The sequence below is a fragment of the Melospiza georgiana genome, chromosome 6, assembly GCF_028018845.1.
Source record: "Melospiza georgiana isolate bMelGeo1 chromosome 6, bMelGeo1.pri, whole genome shotgun sequence".
Lineage (NCBI taxonomy): Eukaryota > Metazoa > Chordata > Aves > Passeriformes > Passerellidae > Melospiza > Melospiza georgiana.
Window position 1 is genome coordinate 37,793,067 of NC_080435.1, and position 15,815 is coordinate 37,808,881.

The window sequence follows — 15,815 nt, forward strand, 5'->3', positions numbered from 1 at the left end:
TTTCAGAAATAAAATACTAGTGGCAATGTTTTCTAGCAATGTTTTTTCTTTATTTCAAATCCTTTCTGAAAAAAACCCACCACTTACAGAGGTGCATCTGTTCCAAAGTGGTTCATCTGGTCACTTGGATATTTAAGGTTTACAGCCAATTCAGAAGTTAATTTCAGTGTGCTGTGATTTCTTCAGTGAAAGTTTAGACATTTCCCTTCTGCATACATAAATTTGGTGCAGTTTACTCTGACTGTATGCCAAATTTACATACCTGTAAATGGTTTTTAAAGCTGAGTTCATTTAACTAAAATGCCTTTTCCTCTGAATTTATCATGACTAAATGTACTTAATTAGAAGGATACTATTAGCCTACTTTTTTTTAAACTTAAAGATGGACATTTCTGGTAATTAATGGCTAATAGATAGCATGTTGCAGATTTTTCATTTGATGGTCCTCAGATTAAGATATGCTTTTGAAATGCTTTTGAAAAGGTTAGATGCATTTACAGAAAGAGACCTCTAGATCAGTGACATGAATTCTGTGACCTGTGTTACAGAGGAAGCCAGAAGTCCCCTAGACATGTCCCGAATTTCATACCACTCAAGTTCAAAGAGAATGTGAATAATTCTCTGCTCCATATTGGTTTTTATATTTTTCTTTGGCACAACGAAGGAGGTGGTCCAGAAATCAATCTACAGAGATGCCCAGGGCCACCTTCCACATCCTCTCCTCCTGATGTGTACATACCTGGCTCCTTCAGATCCAATTTCTCTTTTGCCCTTGCTGATAAAATGCTGGCAGGGCTGAAGGAAATCTACTCTTGTCTTTATACCCAGGTTTGTGAGTCAGTGGGGAGTCATTATTTTATGACAAGGACATGGTAATTTCAAGACATAAAGAAGCTGCATATTCAGATACTAAGAAACAGGAAATGTTCCATCTGGATCTGATTACAGCTGCTGTAAAAACCATCTCTGCTATAGAGAGAAGGACTGACTGAGCAAGAAAAGATTATTTTTCAGTAGGGAAAACACATGTTGCCAGATAGGCTTACATGGTATTATGACATGAAATACATGAGTTTTTGTTTTTTTTTTTATCCACCCCAATTAAAATATAAATAATATTTGATAAATTTAATGGCTTGCAATAGCAGGAATACAAAATTGATATCAAATTTCTGCCCTATTGCTTGAATAGGTCCATAGAAATTGCTCTGCAGTTTCTAACCTTCAGGTATACTCAAGCTTTTTATGAGGTGTAATGATACTGGCTTTAGTTGATGAACATAAAAATAAATAAAATAGAATGTAGGGACAATTGTATCTACTCTTACCCATGTTTTTTTTTAGTGTTTGGATATTTAAAGGAAGCATTACTACATGGAAAGGAAAAAAAGTTAACTACAGCATTCCTATTGGTGGCCATACAAATAATTAAATTTAGTATTTTTCTGAAATAAAAACAACAAAAGCATGATAACACTGGCATTAAGTAAAACTCATCTGAAGCACACATTTCAGAGGCTGTTTGGAAAATGTAAGATGGTTTAATGCATATGATTGTAAATTTTATTTATGTAAATAACTACATTTTAAGAGACAAAGGAATGGAGCTCATTATTCAGAAAAAATAAAGGCCTTTGGGGCATTGGAAAGGTTTTGATTTATATATGGTTTTATAGTTTCTAATAATTTCCTGAGATTAGAAGGACAATGCAGCTTGTTTAGTCACTGTTTTCCTTAACAAATGCAGCTCCAATATATAAATTTGACAGATTTATAGACAATTCCCCTTTTTATTCTGAGCTGTTGACAATGCCAAATTTGTGGCTTGGGATCTACATCTGGATAGAATTTGCTAAAGAAGAGATACACTCAGTATCCAAGACTCTGGCTAATACTCTTCTAGTAATTTTTTTCAATAAATATTTTTATCTGGAGTATTTTATTCTGTTTTTACTTTAAGTAAAGGGGGGGGTGTGGATGGAGTACAGGGCTCAGATATTGTATGTTTTTATAGGCATTGGCAAACAATAGCCTTCTTTATCAACAGGATTCCTGTTCAGACCAAATCCATGTAGTTTATTGTGATTTGGAGAGATTACATGGTTACTGCGCCTTCTTCTACATGATGCAATGGGTCTTTAAACTATGGATTTGGGCAGTGTAGTGAGACAAGTTATTCCAGAGAATAATTCAGACATAAACCTATTGCAGATACTCAGAGTTTGATACAAAAAACTATTATGAGAACAAACCTGGTAAGAAAGACCAGTATACTGCTTTAGGCATGTAAAATTAGAATCCTAGAACATTAATTTCTCCCCTTCATGTTATTTTTTTAAAGTAGTCTATATAAGCAAAAGTCTTGTGTATTAGAAGATCTACTGAAAATATGCTTTACACTGTATACAAAATATAATTTTGCTGTGAATGCTTTTTATCATGCAGTTTTGGATCTTAATCTCATCAGATTTTTTTACTGTCCTTCAAAAGAGACCAAAATATTTATAAGCATTAATTTTACTTTGATCTTAAAATCTCATTTGCCACCAGAGATGGTCTCCTCTGGCTATGTCCATTTTTCTGAGATTGAAGGACTTCCATTGAGAAAATATTGACAAGAGAGCATGTCAGTCTGGAGGCTTAACATTATAGTTTCTTTTCCTTGTGCCATTCTTCATTTGTGCTCTAAATATTTGGCAAATAAATTTTCAGGTGATAATACTACAAAAAAAAAAAAAAGGGAAATGTAATTAGCAATCTCTATCTTATAATTATGGGAACAAATGTCCATCATTGCTGCATGATGCTTGGAAAAAACATTCTGCCAATCAACTAAAAGATGGTAGAGAACAGCATGGATTTTTGAGAAAACAGGATTAACAAGGAGACTGGTACACTCAGCTGCCCCCAAGGTACCCTCCCTCCTGTTTGATGTAGTCAACACAGGAAATACTTCAAGTCTGCTGCATAGAATTTCTGAATCCCCACCTACTCAGTAAGTAAAACTGAAAGCAGAATTAAATGAGAAAAATACCAACACAAAAGTGAGTTGCTATTTTAGGTAACTTGCTCTACCAGACTGAAATGAAGCATTTTTCAGCTTACTGCCATTTTTAATTCCCAAATACTTCAGAATGGTTAGCTTATTACAGGGTAAAAAGAGACAGGTCAGTGATGAACCCTTCTCTAAATGTTAGGCAGTGAAACACAGGAATTGTTTTTTGTTTCATTACTTTGTGTTTTCTGTGTATGAAAATTAATATTCCAAAAAAATCCCAAACCATTTCTTTGTGTGTTTCAGGATCGTCTTGACTCTTTAACTGAAGTTGATGATTCTGGACAGTTAACCATCAAATGTTCTCAAAATTACTTGTCCCTGGATTGTGGTATTACTGCATTTGAACTATCTGACTACAGTCCTAGTGAGGATTTGCTTGGTGCTCTGGATGACATGACTTCCAGTCAAGGGAAAGCAAAATCATTTGAATCGTGGAACTACAGTGAGATGGATAAGGAATTTCCAGGACTTATCAGAAGTGTGGGTTTACTTGCAGTAGCAACAGATTCCATTGCTTCCCAGTGTAATGAAGCTTTGAAGGAGAAAGAAAATCATGTACCTCTTTCAGCAGAAGATGGAGAAGAAACCAAAGACAAGAAAGCATCACATGATCTTTCACTAGCATCTCCTTCTGGAAATTCCTCTCTTTCTAAAGGACCTTCCTCTGAAAATGGTGGTTTACCTACTGACAGCAAAGCAGTTTCCATATCAAAGAATCCAGAGTGCAATCCTCCACAGCACACTGGTGAAAATATCAAACACTCTCACTGTGAAAATTCAACACCTAAGAGGTCCATAAGAGACTGCTTTAACTATAATGAAGACTCTCCTACGCAGCCTACATTGCCAAAAAGAGGTCTGTTTCTGAAAGATGATGTGTTTAAAGAGTACATAGAAGCCAACGATTTAAAAAGGCAATTCTCTCAAATAGTTAAAAATGAAATGAGTAGAAGTACACCCTCATTGTTAGATCCACCAGACAGGTCCAAGCTTTGCCTAGCTTTACAGCCTCCCTATACTAACAGTCCATCTGCAGTTAGTCAGTCATACGATTGCTTAAATATGATAAGTGATAAGAATCTTGAGTATACAATAAATAATCACTTTAAAGACAGTCCCATAATTCTAGGAAAGTGTACTTTCTACAACAGTAAAGAAAAATCAAAACACAAGAAGTCTCGTGATTCTCCAGAGAAACTGAAAACTGACAGAACACCTGGAAGTATGTGTAAAACAGCTCCATCAACCCAGGTCAAAAAAGGAGGGTGTTCTGTGCAGAATGGAATTACTTCTCATAGCTCTAAGTCTCTGGAGGAGACAGAAACAGATTCTTCTGCATCCTCAGATTCTTGTAACCAGAGAGATCCAAATGGGCAATCACAAGGTAAAACTGAGCCCTTCAGCTCCCCAGTGCACAGCCAAAACAGTGCTTCTTCAGCCGGTTCTGAGCTTTCCAGCTCATCCCCTCTTCTGCTGAGAAGGAAGAAAAATAAAAGCTTATCTTCAACACCACCTGACACTCAAAAAACCACTAAGGACAGCGAGGTGTGGTATGGATCTGATGAGTATTTAGCACTTCCTTCACATCTCAAACAGACTGAAGTATTAGCTTTAAAACTTGAAAATTTGACAAAGTTGCTGCCCCAAAAGCCCAGAAGAGAAACCATTCAAAACATTGATGACTGGGAGCTGTCAGAAATGAACTCAGATTCAGAAATGTATCCAACATACCAGACAAAAAAGCACAAAAAAAGGGGTAGAATTTCACCAAGTTCTTCAAGTGATATAGTATCCTCCTTAGGTGACAGTATTGAATCTGGGCCTCTCAGTGATATTCCCTCTGATGAAGATCTTTGTATGCCTGTATCTTGCATTAAAAAATACATGGAAGAAAAGTCAGAAAGGACTGCTGCCACTCAGCCCACAGGGAATGAGACTTCTCCTTCAAATAAATCAGCTTTAATTCATCAACTGATGCAAGATATACAACATCAAGAGAATTATGAAGCCATATGGGAAAAAATTGAGGTAAGGCAATAATCTATATTCTTTTACTATGTTCTTGAGAAGCCTATGTGTGGAGATGGAGCTGCTGGCAGGGATAAGGCTGCTTTTTTGTTTTCTTCTAGTGCTGAAAATCATCTTCTCTAGTGACTGCTGGGAGTAGAGACGAGCAGCAATTACTGTAATTATAATGGATTGAACTTAACTTTAACTAAATAGGATTTGCCTATATTATTTTACTTACATCAATGCCCTTAAACTTGGTAAAACATTATTTTACCAACAGCACTTCTCTTTGCCAGGATTGGGTGCATGGGTATTTTTTGTAGGAAAGGTAAAATAAAATTAGAGAATGAAGGATCTTTGCTGTATTTGAATGAAATTATACTTGATATCTGCCTATTTTGTTCATTAAAATGATTTGCTTTAGTCCAAGAATAGGAATCTTGATTCCTGTCAAATTAGGTATAATAGCAACATTTCTTTTTAATTAGTTCTCTTCCCTTGCAGTGATTATTTTCCCTCCTGTGTTGGTGGAACTAAGCATCACTTTATTTTTATTAACTTATATAATCCTTCTTAAATAATAGCAGTGTATTAGTGCAATATGCTAGAGCAATAATTGTATACTATTCCATTAAACTTCAGATGAGATGGGACTTCACTAAGTTTTTTTGAGAATAAAGATAAACTTTGGAAAGTGAGGTGAATTTGAATGAATAATCAAATAAAGATCTAGCTGTCTCACTAATATAATTCTTAGATTACATTCACAGTAAATGTTTCTTTCAGTTTTCTGATTAATTTGTCTTCCTGGCCATTGCAGAGAACTCTTTGCCTCAAAACATTTAATGTCCATCCTCAACGGCATTTAAGTTTTCAGAAATAGAAAGCTCCATCTCTATTGGATTTCAAAATGCTTTAACATGTGTTAAAGGGTTATGTTGGTCTAAATGCCAAATCTGATATCTGCAATATAGGACTAGTTTTATATGGCCAGAAAGTCCTCCTTACCAAGCACAGTTTCTATAACTTTTGAAGGCATGGGAAGTATTATGACTAGTAGGGAAATAGTTGAGGTAGAGATATTTGAATATAAAGTAGGGGTAGAAAATAAAGAGAAATTTCTGCTTAAACAAATGAGGGTGCAACAGGTGTCAGCTGTAAAGGGCAGTGTGTAATGATGCAAACTTCTCCCTCTGTCTTCATGGGTAGGGCTCATCCTCGAGTCTTTGTAAGAAAGACTCTTTGTAAGAAAAAACTGTCTTAGTAAGTGCAAATTGTTCTGTCCTGGAGTCTGTGTAGAGTTGAAAATTAGTCAGCTGAAGCTGACAGATACAGAGCCTTTCATTCTGTGCAAGCAACAAAGCCCATCAAAGCTCCTTGTGAATACACAAGATGCTGCCTTTCAAATGACACTGCAAGAGCCTGTTTAAGAATGGGATTGTGGGTCTGGGGACCAGTGCCTTCCACTAGATGCTGACTTCCTTTTGGCACGAAACAGGTGGCAGAGAAACTTCTTGTATCATACTCTCAAATCACCATCTTTATTTTTATCAAACTTTTTGAAAAGGCAATTCTCTTTTGAGGGGCCGTCTGTCTTTGTGTGAGTCCTTGCAGCTGCAGCTCAATCCTACCAGAATGGAGGAGTAAGAATCAGCTGTAACATCTGGCTGCAGCTGTGAACACCCTCTTCCCCTCCATCCTTTCCTCACCTCCTCTGGAAAGTGGATTGAGCTTGTGACAGCAATTAAGAGTGGTTAGCTGTTCTGTGGCCAGGGCAAACACTTCTGGCTGGTGACTCCAGCTGCTGCTCTTGTCCTTGAGGAGCTGGATTGCTGCTGACACTGCATTTTCTACAATTTCTCAGTTTTTCTGGTTGTGATGAATGTTTGGAAAGTGTTAATGTGGAATTTGGAAATAATCTCATGAAGTGCGTTTGGCTCATAGTAAAAGAAGGGCTTAAAACAGAAAGAAAAGCAGATGCAAAGAGGACTGCTAGGAAGAGAGAGCTCAGTATTCCATCAGTTTAAAAGCAGCACATAAGTTTCATATTTCACTAAATGTGCTTCCTGAATAGTGAATAAAAATAACCAGGTGAAAATTTTTGAAATACTTAATAAAAATTAAACTATTTTAATGAAATATAAGTTTTCCCCAAGCTGCTTATTTACCCAAGTTTTTCTATTATTACTAGTTATTAAATCTTCTTGTAAGACTAGTTAAAAACCAATTTTTCACATTTTCAAAAGCTCTGACCATGGTAAATCCTGCCTCAGTGACAATATGATGCCTTGCTGAGATACTTTAGTTTGACATAAGTAATAGGAAAATAGAAAATGCCTCCTTTATGAGCTGCTATGAAATCTTGTGGACAAAGAGGAATCTAAGGAAAAATACCACATCTGTATCACAATTAAGTTCTTTCTTTTACTAGATCTCCTGCTTCACAATTCCCTAAGACAAGAATCAAAAATGTGTCATTGCTTTTTTCAATTATTGTAAATTGGCTCTTGTGTTAATTCTGCTATCTAAGAACACGCATCCTACTCAAAAAGGAGCTTCCTAATTTTACAAATATATGTCTTAGCAATAATTCAGTACTGCTTTTGTTAGCAGCAGTTTTGTGCTGAAGAAGTCAGATCTGAAAGGTGAACTTAATTTTGAGGACAGAAGAAGCATATTATGCCCATTAGTAATCCAATCCAGTTGTACTGCTGCAAATGTCTAGCATGATGTATTTTATTTATTAAGATTGTAAACAAAACTAAAATAACAGTCTTTCATTTTGAGGTTATGACAACTTAGAAACAACAGGAAGCCTCAAAATCATTGAAAGTAATATTTTAGCTAGGTAATAGGAAAAACAAGGAAATTTTGGTATTTTATTATGATTATTATGGAAATAATTTTGAATTAGTATAAATCTAGTAATATATTCATGAAGGGAAATTGTTGAAAATATGCTTAAGCATTAAAAATTAATAATTCCTTAGTTATAGAAATTATAGTCATGGGCAGAAACTGACAAATTGTTATTTTTCATACTTGCAAATTAGGTTGATGTCCTTGCATGGGCATTATCATCCCGTTAATATTCCTGTCTGTCTACAGATAGAACTCTGCTCTACAGCCCCATTTGCTTTTACATAGGGCCACTTTCTTGCTTTGCAATAAATATTGCATAATCTTGTCATATTTTGTCTTCTACTGGAGGTAACCCTCTGGCACATGTATTTTGTACCCTTAGTAATGGGCACCTTTTTTCTGGAGTGCAAAACAATTTATGAGACTGTTACTTTTATGTTTCAGAAATTACTTTTTGGAGTTAAATGTGAAAATGAGTGATACCAAATTCTGAAACTTCCTCTCATTGTTTTCGTTCAGCTTTTAGGAGCTGCCCAAATGAATTTTAGAATGCAGAATAGGCTGTATAGTTTCTGTTACAGTAGCTAAAAGGGGAACAGCTATAACAGCAGCATTCTCACAGATAATGCCAATAGAGTTCTTTGCTGTAAGAATTTGGCTCTTTGCCACTTTTCATATATGACACTAGGACTTCAGAGTATCAGTTTGAGAATGCTTCAAGGTTTGTTTCTGTGAGAAAGCTGTTTTCCTTAAAATCATATTAATAATTGGATTTTCCCCCCATTTTTATGTGCAAACTTAAAAATTGGGAGCAAAAACTTATTTTGAACTGATCTAACGGCAATTTGTGTATTTTTCAGTCATTTTATGTGAATAAAATACAATAACAATAAAGTAACCTTGTTCAGGCAGTTTTATCTTTTCCCAGAAATTGATACTAGATTGACTAGACTGATATCCTTGTGCTGCAATATGTGGTTATTGATAATTCCATCTACTTGTTTTCAGAGGGCACTATTAAAAATTACATTTCTAACCATATGCAAGACACTTCATTTAAGTGAAGATGTGTTTGCTTTGTAGGCCTCAGGGTTAATTGAATGGAGCAAATTGCTAATTTTTGGGGATTTTTTTGTTTGTTTGTTTTTGTTGTTGTGGTGTTGTTGTTATATAGATTTATAGCTTGTTTTATCACAGGCTCAATTTTTAAAAGAGGAAGCTGAACTTCCTCTGCAAGAAGCAATTTGATATTGATTGATCCCATATTTTCAGTGCATCACATTTCATAAACTTGTCCTGAACTCCATTGACTCCATATTTTGTCTGTGTTGCCCAGTCAGTCTTAGCAACCCACCTTGTGGATGTGATAAGGAGATAAAATAATGCTGATCTATGAGTTTTTCAGCTGTCAGTTACAGCATGACCCAGGGTTCCTATAGCAAAGAGATGGATAAAAATTTTACTGCCTTCCAGGACCCAGGCAGGGAGCCCCTCACCCTTCTCTAACCATTTACCCCTCCTGAGCCCAGGATGCCCCAGGAGAGCAGAGATCTAAGACTGCTGTTTTAAACTGTAGTGATGGGAATAACTTTCCTGTTAAGGGGGACCCAAGCATCAGTGCAGCCTGCAGAGGAGAGTGCAATATCATATCTGAACTTATTAATGTGTAAATAAAGTGCCTAATGGATTGGTAGAGCAAGTTTGGTATGGAGATGTGGCTGGAAGTCCATTTGAGTAGTGGAGACCCAGTTTGTGTCAGCTCTCCAACCATTTTTTAACAGAGGAGAAATAATTTGTTTAGGTTGAAAGGGGACAGAGTTCCTTCTGGACAGAGAGTGGACTGAAAACACACCAGTATAGGTAAGGGAGAACTGGATTGCTTTAGGGGAAGTTTTGGAGGTGATTAGAGGGAAAAACTTGCAGAGAAGTCAAATGCAGTTTGAGCTGTGGGGCTAAGGTAGTGAAAAACAAATAGGAACTGGCAACTCTGATGAAGCCTAGCAACAAAGAGAAACATGGAACTGAAATCAGTAATGTCAGAATAGGAGCAAAAAAGCAAATATAATCAACATGGCACAGACCTGGCTTTTTTGAATTACCAGATAAAGAATTTTTAAAGTGTTGTAGTGCTCCCCTTATATCTCTTGCTTTCAATAACTTGGTGCTTCTAATATTTGCTCCTTTAAAAAAATGGCTTTTCATAGTTTTCCTAACAGTATGCTTGCCAAAATCTGTTCATTTCTGAATCTTACTTACACTGCTTCATACAATTTAGATTGAAATACTTCTTTTGGTTGATGACCAGTTTATAAAAAACAGTAAGTGAAAGAGGTATCAGATCCAGAAATTCCTTGGCAGCTCTGCAGTCTTCTCAGCAGTCTTGCTGCTTGGTGCAGCATAATTGAAAATGTCACTTCACATTTTGTACTGAGAGACAAGTTTGTGCTTTGCTGTTTTGAGTCTGATGATGCTCCCCTGCTTCAAAAGCCTTCAAGCTGGTTAAAACATTATTAAGCAATAATGTTGTATACATATGGAACTCTCAGATTTAGGCAGACAAATAGAGCTTTGCTAGAAGATATTGAAATACAGTAAGCCCTCTGTTCCTCCAAAACACTTAGTTCCTAACAGTTTGCTTGAATTTTAAACAGCTCCGCCAAGTACATTCACTTTTCTTTGGCATTTGCTTTACCAGAAATAGTTTGAGCATGTTTGAAACCAGCAATTTCCAAAAAAAATGGCAAGTTCTATCTAAACTGTGAGAATTCTGCATTTTTAACTCTGCAACTGACTGCAGGAATTATGCTTCCTAAATGAAACATATCTATTGTGAAGCATTTGCTTGTTAAGAATGGTTTGAATTTCCACTGTAAAGACCTCACAATGATTTGGCAGTGAGTAGTTTTAGATCAGGGATTTTTTACATTCAGGATTTGGCAAGTCATTCCAAATAATTTGTGGTGGGGGGAAGGGAAGAGAGGGGGAGAGAAAAAAATAGAAAGAAATCTGCTCCCAAATAATTTTAGTGGCATTGCTTTGAGGGTATGTCTTCACTAGCATTTAGAACTGCTGGTAGTGGATATGCCTATATCCAATGTTTGGCTCACATCTGATGTGAGACCTCTGACTGCAAAAAGCTTCATAATTCTGTCTTTTTTTGTACATATTTAGATACCACAGGGATGGCTATGAACAGCTTAGATGAACCAAGAAGCAGCTTCTTTTATATAAATGTTTCTGAGCCCTCCATTTCCATTCTTACACAGTCAGGTCAGCTTTATGTGACCATTGGCTTTGTGACCCAGAATCATGTCCTTAATCATCTATACCACAGCGTAGCCACAGGTTACAATGAGAGAATCCACATTATTTATTTGTGAACTGGAAACTTTCTTGATATTGTTTGAGGATCTGTGGATCTCTGCTTTTAGGGTAAAGGGTGTAAAAGGGTTGAAGGTGGAGAGATGGAAGACTAAGACTGCAAGAGGTGAACTTGCTCTCACTGTAGCCAAGGATAGGCAGGAAGGTGAGCAGTGGGTGCCAGGTGACTTACCTGGATAGCCAACAGAGCTCCAGATTCAACAGGGACACGGCTGTAGTTTGGACAATGAATCACTGGAGACTTCAAGGTGATCTTATGCCATACTTGTTTCTATCAGTACACTGAAGCTCTGTTGTCTGCGATTGTTTGGTGCAAAAGTTTTCTCATGAAGACAGAGAAAGACATGCAGAAATCACTGAAGCAGGTTTGAAAGCTTTCAAAACAGAGTCAAATTGCTATTGGGAATTTACTTCAGTGTGAGCGTGGTGGTTTAAGAAGGATTTTCTATGATTGAGTCATCTGTGACTGTGTCTTATAGGTGCTGGGAAGAAGATTGGTTCATTGGGAAGAATTTGAGATAACTTCAGATCTCTCCTGTTACCTACTTACTGTATTGTTTTTACGGCTCCTTGAAGTGCCTCCTTTATTAAACAGAAAACTATTACATTTGAAATTATGGTTACTAATATTTCCTTTAAAATTGTAAATAAAAGGGGTGAGAGAGAATGTTCACTGCCTTTTACATTCATAGGGATATGCCTTTCACAATGTTTTAAGGTCTAGCTTAAAACATTACGTTACATAATATACTTAGTCTCTATGGTACTCATGTATAATGTATCTTCTGTGAGGAAGTACAGGATATTCGAGAAACATACAATATACACAAATCACTATGCTCTATTCTAAATATTTAATTTTTTAAATAATACATTGCTGCTAATTTTCACCTAAATCAAATTCCAGTCTATCTACTGTTAACACATCATTGCCTTAAAATGTGTACATGCTAGAGATGAGTCAGAGCAAGACAAATGAGCAAGGGTCTTGAGAGGATTAACCTGAAAGGAAAGATCAAATCCACTTACATAAGATTGTTGCATAACTTCTCAAAATCTCTTCATATCTTTTTCTTCTTGTGTGTCTTTATGTATTTTGACAGCAACTAGTTTTCTTTCCTTCATCCTTTCCAGTATCTTATGATCAGGAATGAACCATTAAATCATGCTGACTCTCAAATCATTGTCATCATTAGGCATCACAGTGAATATAATTTGTGGTAAATATGGTCAGGAAACTGTCTCTCAGAGGCTTGTTTCAGACTGCCTGTGTGCTTATGCAGTTTTTCTTTATTCATTTTGAAAGTAACCAAAAGGGCAAAAAATAGTTTTCTTGTCTTTGCTTCAGGTTTTGGAGCAGAGATAAACCTCACAAACAGCTGAGGTATTCTTCCTGTATCAAACTGGGGTTGTATCTGAATTTTCCTAAATTGTTATTTTTATCACTGACTTAGATTCAGGTCAAGTAAGGTTTTCTCAAACGAGAGCTGGATTTGCTTCTGGTTTCCTTTGCCAGTGTTTGGAGTCTCTCCAGGCTAACATTGGAATAACCACTAAGCAGACAGATTTTTTGGTAGTAGACAGTGTAGATGTTCAAGTCACAGTAACTTAATATTACTAAGTGCTTTTTCTCTGCTGATGCCAGCATGTGACTACATGAATGCTTCCTCACTGAGCTATATATGACTGAAGACACCCAGGGTAATTTAAAATCATCTGTTGCACCATTAGCTACAAGACAATTATAGCAGCTAACCTAAAAATGTCTCAGGTATGTCCAAACTAGGGTCATGTATTGTAGTTCAGATCTCTTGCAGCTTTGTTGAGGTAGAGAAAGCCAGGGGATGAAAAGTGAATGTGTAAAAAACCAGAAAAGCTTCTGCAATTAAAAATGAAAAGACAAAAGGAAACAAGTACCGAGAGTTTTTTAAAACTTTGTTCCATAAATATGTCCAACTCTGGGGATAAAAAATGTTCAGAATTAGGGTCTGAAGAGGGTGTAGAAGAAGGCCCCCTAGAGATGACTAAAAAAAGAAGCTTTCTAAAATGCAAAGTTGATGAATTAGGAAGCAAATGAATAGAAGTTAATGGAGGAACTAATAGTGACAGGATTTCTTTGGAGACTGCAGGTGAACAGGAACCGGGTGCATAACAGGAGGCTAAATGAGGAAACCAGAGGAATAATAATGGAGTAAAGAGAAGAGGTGGTGAATCTTAATCTCTCCTTACTGTTGCCATATTTAGCAAAGAGTGGCAATCACAATTTCCCTTTTTAAAAATTCAGAAATCTTAACTGCAAAACAAGTTCATGGGTCAAAGAATTACAATATCTCTTGTGAGGTGACAGACTTAACCTCTTCTAACCAATTAGCCTTGAAAAATAGGAAATGCTGAATTAAACGTTCTGATTTCGAAATGGAATGGTGGTCATTATATCTTAAGTCATGTCAGTGATACAGCAGAGGTCAATATATTTAGCACTTGCCCACAAGCGAACAGCATCTGTTCTATTTTAGTAAAAAGTGATTTTTTTTCCTTTTTTTCGAAAACTTTTCAGACGTGGTGATATATTGCCCTCTTGAGGCCAAAACTGCTTACTGCACTTCTTTCACAGCTTTTTGATTTCCTTCTCAAATCAATGAGCCCCGCACAACTTTAGAAACTCGGAGAACAAATAAATCATAATCTAGAACATTTCCTCCTTGTTAATATGATTTTTGTTCTAGTGTAGTCTCCAAGACATTTTTTGCTATGTATTTTGTCCCAACAAATTTAATGTTGAAAGAGAGAACTAGAGTAATATTATCTAAATAAACAGTGTTGGCCCTGGCTTTGTGACCATCGGGTCAAAAACATAGTGGCTTGCTTTCTTTATCGCTTTCTTTGTCACTTACTGGCTAACTTACTAAAAATTTTTTGTAAAAATAATGAACATAACTTTCATTCAAAAGGCACTGAAAATCCCATGGAATTAATTTTGTGCTATGATGTAGGAGTATAAAATCTGGCTAATTTCATTATTTTAATGTGATTTATTCTTTGTTTGTGAAAATGTAGCATTTTTGGAAATTCACAAAGCATTGTTTAATTGACATCATTCCACTCAGACTTCAGGCTACAGGCATAACATGGTGTGTGTATACCTTTCAAGGAATTACATGCTCAGGGAACAAGCATTTCTAGCAACTGTGAGATCAAAGAGGAAATAAATGTTGGGACCAGTTAGGGGAGGTGCCTCCATGGCTCAAATTGAGTGTCCTCCAGTGCCCAACATGCACGTGCAAGGTAGCAGCTGACCATCAGCTGGGAATAGCAGCTGCTCAAGGGCGTTCCACCCCCAGTCCACTCTCTGAAGCCCAAACACTCAGGGTATGTAAACCAAGGAATGATGGCCATCCATAACTGCCTATTTTTCAGAGCAGAATAAAGCTTTATATTAATCTATTGCATAAAGGATGTAATATGGACAAAGTTGTAAATGGAGATTAGTTCGTCTCTTGGATGCAGTTCATCTCATAATCAATACATACATTAGCGGTAAAAAATCTGAAAATAAATTATGTTGTCAACACAACATTTAAAATAATTACATGAAGAGGAAATGCAGTACTTCCAAGTACCCTTACATCACTCTAAGTTTCTTCAACATCCATAGTTATATTGGCAGCACTTTTACAAAGCATCAGGCAAAGTCCTAAATTTGCTGAAAATTAACATCTTATTTAGAAACTTTCATTATCATTAGAGCTTGGATCTATGTTTCTGAGTAACAAACATTTCAAATTGAAAGAAAGGGAACAGTGGAGACATGTTTTCAGGAGACATGATTTTTGGTCCTGTAGAATAGATTCTAGGACCTGTAGAATAAATAATAAATATGTACTTTCAAACAAGAGGTCCTGAACTAACTTCTACATTTTCTATTCTAGTTTAGAGTGCACAAAAGAAAAAAAAAAAGGAATTTGGGACTGTAAAGTGGATGTGAATTTACTACAGCTTTGTGCTACTATCCTTTATACACTGCTTAATAGCTCATTTTGGTGTCTGGCATTTTTACCAAAGACAGCCCCTTTCCTGTGCTGTGCTCATGGTCCCTTCAGAATCCACACACTCCTCCCAGCTGCTGCTGCAGAGCTGAAGTCTCTCTTTCTGGGAATTACTGGCATCATCTTTTGTGGCTCAGGCAGATTTATTTGCTGTTCTCATCCTTGGCTACAAATTTCTGGAGACATTCTTTCTCCCTAGTTTACTGAGTGAAACAAGGATATGTGACCTAAAAACATTCACATGTCTTAACTGATCTCTAGATATGGTAAGTCTTTGACTTAGACAGAATCACATAAAAAGTATCAGCTAAAAAGGCTTTAGTTTAGTGTATTGGATGCTGGGATGCATAAGACAAAACTTATTCTGTATTAGATGCTTTGGGTATCTTTCTTTGTTTCCTTAATGCTGCTTAGACCTCCTAAATTTTATGTAGAAAAGAAATTACTCAGAAAAAAAG

The 15,815-nt window shown here is 36.3% G+C and overlaps 1 protein-coding gene across 4 annotated transcripts in view; it reads left to right on the plus strand.

The window, feature by feature from the left end:
- Window positions 1-15,815, plus strand: part of AKAP6 (A-kinase anchoring protein 6) — a 256,359-nt gene that overhangs the window by 78,006 nt on the left and 162,538 nt on the right. For all 4 annotated transcript variants that reach the window (XM_058025610.1, XM_058025611.1, XM_058025613.1 and 1 more), the window contains exon 4: window positions 3,302-5,086. In XM_058025610.1, coding sequence (XP_057881593.1) covers window positions 3,302-5,086 — 1,785 coding nt within the window. The remainder of the gene's footprint in view (window positions 1-3,301; window positions 5,087-15,815) is intronic.